Raw genomic sequence first — 5825 nt, forward strand, 5'->3', positions numbered from 1 at the left:
AAGGAAGAATTGGTTGAGGCAGGGGAACAAATGAATAAATAAATAAATAATAAAACACAGGATGTAGAATCACAGGGTTAGAGGGGAACTCAGAGATCTTCTAGTTGAACTCTCTGCTCAGGGCAAGAGATCTTATAGCATCCTGAACAAATGGTTCTCCAATCTTTTCTTGAAGGTCTCCAGCATTGAAGCACCCACAATTCTGAGAGGCAAGCGGTTCCACTGACTCCTCCTTTTCACACTGAGGAAATTTCTCCTTCTTTTTAACTTGGATCTCTCCTTGATCAGCTTCCATCTGTTCTTTCTTGTCCTGCCTTCAGGTGCTTAGGAGAATAAGTCAATCCCTTCTTCTCTGGGACAGCCCCTCAAGTATTAGAAGATTGCTATCATATCACCCCTGGTCCTTCTCTTTGGAAGACTAGATGTATCTAGCTCCCTCAACCGTTCATCAAACAATCGAGCCCCCAGGCCCCTGTTCATCTTTGTTGCTCTTCTCCGCATACTTCTGAGAACTTTCTAAAAACATTGTCTTCCCCCATCCTCAATTGGCAGAATCCATCATTACCTCTCCGTTAGGGAGATCAGAAAATCTCGCCTTGCAACTTGGAAGTACGTGTTGCATCTGGGTGCTGAATCAGCTCCCCTCTTTGCTCGCAATCGTTGTTTTGCGTTTGGCCCGCTCCTCAGATCTCACTTACCCTCCGCTGGCCCAGCTGTGATGTTGGCTTGCAGTTCAGGTCCATAGATAATGGTCCTGGCTTGTACTCGGAACAAGTAGGTCATTCCTTTGGTGAGATCTCTGACTTTTAGCCAGCGTTGCCAATTACCCTGGATGTCCACGGTCACCACTTTGCTCACCCCTTTAAAAAAAAAAAAAGGATCAAAAGAGTGTTCAAAAGAAAAGGAGAGATTGGGGAGGGGGGGAGATGTAAAAGGGTCAGGAGGAAAGAAAGCAAACAAGCAGTGAGACAGCAGAAACGATGCCAACGAGATTACGGGCGGAATGATGATTGAGCCATTTGCTAAAGGAGCTTTTCTTACAATTAGTGGGAATTTAAGTGGCAATAATGGACAATTTTCGGCAGAGATAAGTGTAATTAGACTCTGGGCTTGATAAGTGGAGGCTGGCGAGAGGGGGGGGGGGAACCTTACAGCGCAGTTGGGAGATTTTGAAGAGGCTGCAGATTACCCTTGCTGATTAGCCAGGAGAGGTGAACAGAAGTAATTGGGGCTTGTAGCTTCTCTCTGAAAACCCCAAACTGACTCTGCGGGGGTCCTTTAACCCCCCACCATCATTCTGTCGAATGATTCCTGGGGAGAAAAATTGCCAGACCACAGTCTCTATTGACCAATGGCTCAAGGTCTTGGAGGAAAGCGAAGTAAATATAAATCTTTTAGCATTTCCCGTGTCTACCGCTTGTGGATTAGTTCCTTCTAAAAGAAGGGAAACAGACAACAGCAGAGGAGAAAGAGGCAGGAGGTGGGATAGAAGGGAGCAGGTGTGCATTGTCATGTAAAACGTTTCTTTTAGATCAGTTTAGAGCAGAGGTGCCCAACCTTGGCACCTTTAAGACCTGTGGACTTCAACTCCCAGAATTCCCCAGCCAGTGAGTCTAGCTGGGGAATTCTGGGAGTTGAAGTCCACAAGTCTTAAAGTTGCCAAGGTTGGATACCCCTGGTTTTAAAGTAAGAGATGCTATTTGATTAAATGCCTTTAGGTAGAAAATGGTCTAATAGTATTGTACTTGGTGTTTAACCTTTATTTAATGGCTGTTAATTTTAATATTTTTAATGCTTTTATATTCATTCATTCACTTTCCATGCCTGCCCAACTTAACCAGGTGACTCTGGGCAGCTTACAGTTCTGACGTTATAAAACAATGAAAACAATTAAAAACATCAAAGCTGTAAAAACATCCCCAACATAAACAAATAAATACAAACAGCAGCTGCTGGGATGATTACGGTTTTACGCCACTGTAAGCAGCCCAGAGACAACCTGGCTAGCGATACGGGCGGCATCTACATTTAATAAATAAATAGATAGATAAATAAAAGGCTCACACAGAAGAAATGACGGCTAAGGATCACCTTGTGAGATCAAACTGCATTTCGTTTGGGTCAGGATGTGTTTGTAACAGAAGAAAGTGGACGCAGGGACGCTCCCCCTTCTGACCTAAGGTTTAAATCCAAAGTTTGTTTTTTTTAGGGGGAGGGAGTTTGAAAGTTAAGTAGTGGCCTCCTTGAGACTTATTAGAAAATCCCCTTCCTTCCTTTAAACATCCTTCCTCCTACTGTGACTACAACGTGGCAGTTGGTATTTGTGGAAAAACCCAAGGGCGCCGACTGCCTCGGCAGTTAATTGAAAGCCAACAATAGGTGGCATCTCCACAAAACTTAATTTTGCCTGGATGGGTTCAATCAATTTCAGGACTTTCCAAAGCACTTTGGTTCAATTTCTCCTTCCAGCTGCAATTTGAAATCCCAGAATCGGAAGGAAGAAGGCTGGGTCAAAGACATTAGATGCCGTTCGCTGTCTCTAGCGGGATCATCCAATCCGGAGAACAAAACCTCAACAATATTGTTATTTAAAAGAGGGGCGAAGAACGGCTCTGGGGTGACTTTGTTATATCTGATATTAGGGAAATTGATTTTTAAACAAGCTGTAAGGAGCGAGTTCATAATATGAGGGAAAACCAGGCACAAAGTCTGCAGAGACCCCCTTCTCTGAAAGCAATTTGAAGCTTGGGAAATGAGGGATGGTCTCTGTATCAGAAGCAGACTGTTGCAGGAAAATATAAAATAACCTTTTTTGAAAATGTGCAGACCCCCCCCCCCGCAAATTCCTGAAGGTCCTTAGTACAATTGAATATTTCTACATGCAGATGCTTTCTCTGGATCTCTCTTGACCAACAGGACCAGTGATCCCCTATTAGAGAGAATTTTTAGTATGGTTTTGTGTATTTTCCAAGTGTGTAGAAACACACGGGGGGAAGAAACTGGATTCTCATGTCAGCTGCCTCAGATAGGTGGCCGAAATTAGTCTTTGTCAAAGGAGAAAGAGAAGATGAATGGGTGTGTACAAAAGTCAATCAAATCTCCGTGATAGATCGCCCACCTCCCAAGACTAATAGATCCTTCTTGGGGTTCCCTACCTTGAACTGGAGCCAAAGGTTCATAGATCACCCGATAACCCTGCAGGATCCCATTGGCAGCTGTTGGCTCTCCCCAAGACACATTAAGTGCAGAACAGGTGATTTCGGAGAAGATCAAGAAACCGGGGGCACCTGGAGCTGGAAGAGATCAAGCAGAAGGCACGCTTGGAGTCAGCAGGATCACAAATGTCGCCTTGAACCACACAACCTGGATTCGTTCTATCAGGGCATTGCTTCAAGGTTGGTACCAAGTCCTGCAACAAAAAAAAGTCCTTATCTGGAATTTTGATCAGTTGGGATTGGGAAGCTCCTCAAATAGCCATCTTGATTTGTAAATTGTGGTTTATCACTGCAAGGTGAACCCAGATAAAGTTGGTTTCTTTAATGAGTCGTGGCTCAAATGCACCGTGCTGTAGGATGGTGTAGGAACCCAACCGCCGAGTTAAAAGTGCAAAGCAAGGCATCTACTCAGTGGAAGGATCCTTCTGGTGCTCACCTGCCTGGAGGGTCCTGCCTTCCGCAGGGCTTGTCTTGGGTCCATCCCCCGCTGCATTAAAAGCGGAAATACAGACCAGGTACTTGGAGAAACTGGTCAGGTTTTTGAGCCGGATGCTCGTATCGGGGAAGAAGAGAACCTTCACTTTTTCAGTGTCATTCTGACCGTCTTTCTCCCAATAATAAACCTAGTTAGGGGGAAAAAAAAGAGATAAGTCCAATAGTCTATCTTTCAAGTTACCATGACATCATTTCATACTCCAGTTCTCAACCAGCATACCTGTTGGCTCACTGGCAGGGAATGCTGGAAGTCGGAACCCCAGCACACCTGAGAAACGCTTTAGATCTAGCAGGCAGTTCTTACAGTTGGGTTTACTCAGCCAAGTTAAGATGTCAACAGTGGTTTAGAAACCCCAAACCCAGTTTCCCATAATTCCCTAGCAGAGCCCCCGGTTTGGCAGTGGAGAGCCACTTATGAGTGTAATGGCTTATCAAGTCCACCCAAAGCTCAGCCGGAATCTGTCCAGTCAAGAACCTGCTTTGTGTTTACAAACCCAGTGATCAGAAGAATCTGTGCCAAACAGAAGAGAAGGTACACAGATTGTTATAGCCGGTAGCTATTTCTGCCCAAGAGTAATGCCAGCTTCTGGGACTGGCACAGGTGGAAGCTGTACTTGGCCAAGCTCCAAGACTGATCAGGAGACTAGCATCTCACAGTTTTAGAAGCCAATTGTTGTTTAAATTGATTCTTGGAGGAGATTTTGGATCTGGGATGCCACCAGACTTCTAGCTAGTGACAGTTACCTGGTGTGTTTTTCTCCAACTTGGCCTAGACTTCTAACATCACTCTTCCTGAGGAGGAGGAGGAGGAGGAGGAGGAGGAGGAGGAGGAGGAGGAGGAATTGGTTTTGAGTAATTACTCTGGCAATATGCAGATTGGATTGCATTTGCATATTTGACACTTGGCAATTCTGAAAGGTCCCTGGAAATGAATGATCATAGATGTGGGACTGCCAAGGATTTTCTGCCCAGAAAATATTCTTAATTGGTGACAAAGGGCTTCTAGATGGTTTTTTGGGAAGAATTCTCGATGATAAGGGTCACCAAACCTGGCAACTTTTAAGACTTTGTGGACTTCAATTCCCAGAATTCTCCAGCCAGTTGAAGTCCACAAGTCTTAAAAGTTGCCGGGTTTGGAGATCCCTGCTCTATGATCTGAGGCTAGAACTGTCCAGGGCCACTTGGATCCCATCAGGCCCTCCATTCAGATTTCCCACCTAGAAGAGGTGCAGTAGTAACTCTCCTGAGGACAGCCCCTTAATGAAAGCATCAAGACTAATGTTTTTAGGGTTTAGAATCCATTGAGACTTTCTTTTATGGGATCCACCTGAGCGAGAAAGTCTTCAAGTTAAGAGAAGAGGGAGTCCAACTGTGTTAGGCTTCAACTCCCATCATCCTCAGCCAACAGAGCCTCTGCAGTTTGGGAACAGCATCCTCCGGGTTGGAAAAAGCTGTTCTCAAGCTGACATTGTTGTATCTACGCTGATTCTTTAGCTGCTTGTTGTAGGTTTGCAATTGGTTGCCTTTCTAACTTACTGAGATTGGTGGACCCTGAGAAAGCAGGTCCACAAGGAAGAAGAAAAACGACATAGTTAAATAATCAAACAGTTCCCATGTTTGTGGAAACAAGGTGGGCTTGGGCAATCTGCCTTTTGGTCTCGCTCAAAGTGTCCCAGAATGCACCTGGGCTAATCTCTGGAGGGCATTTTGACCCTGACTTGCCTTGTAGCCTTGAATGATTCCGTTCTGGCTGTCGACGGGAGGGGGGTCCCAGGTGATCTCCAGCTGGCTTGCAGACACGGCACTGATGTGGATATTCTGGGGAGGCATCGCAGGAGCTTGGAAAAGAAAGAGGAGAGAAGGGAATCGGGAGAGCATTGAGGAGGCATTGATTCAGCAGACATCAAAGCCAGAGGGACCGCCTCCTGCCACAGACTACCCCCCACCGACCTGTACGCTCTCACAGAGTGGGTCTCCTCAGGGTGCCGTCAGCCAGACAGTGCCGGCTGGCGACCCCAAGGGGGAGGGCCTTCTCTGTGGGAGCTCCCACCCTCTGGAACGAACTGCCCCCAGAGATCAGGGTGATCCCTGATCTCCCTTCCTTCCGCCGCGCCC

At 46.0% G+C, this 5825-nt stretch overlaps 1 protein-coding gene across 1 annotated transcript in view; it reads right to left on the reverse strand.

Moving 5' to 3' along the window:
- The window catches only part of SDK1 (sidekick cell adhesion molecule 1), a 262656-nt gene that overhangs the window by 19823 nt on the left and 237008 nt on the right, over nt 1-5825 (reverse strand). The window contains exons 36-39 of the mRNA XM_029284781.1: nt 5433-5548; nt 3652-3838; nt 3156-3293; nt 695-860 (exon numbers count right to left, since the gene is read on the reverse strand). Of these exons, the coding sequence (XP_029140614.1) occupies nt 695-860; nt 3156-3293; nt 3652-3838; nt 5433-5548 (607 nt within the window). The remainder of the gene's footprint in view (nt 1-694; nt 861-3155; nt 3294-3651; nt 3839-5432; nt 5549-5825) is intronic.

Source organism: Protobothrops mucrosquamatus, unplaced genomic scaffold, assembly GCF_001527695.2.
Source record: "Protobothrops mucrosquamatus isolate PMUCROS unplaced genomic scaffold, P.Mucros_1.0 scaffold942, whole genome shotgun sequence".
NCBI classification, from domain to species: Eukaryota; Metazoa; Chordata; class Lepidosauria; order Squamata; family Viperidae; genus Protobothrops; species Protobothrops mucrosquamatus.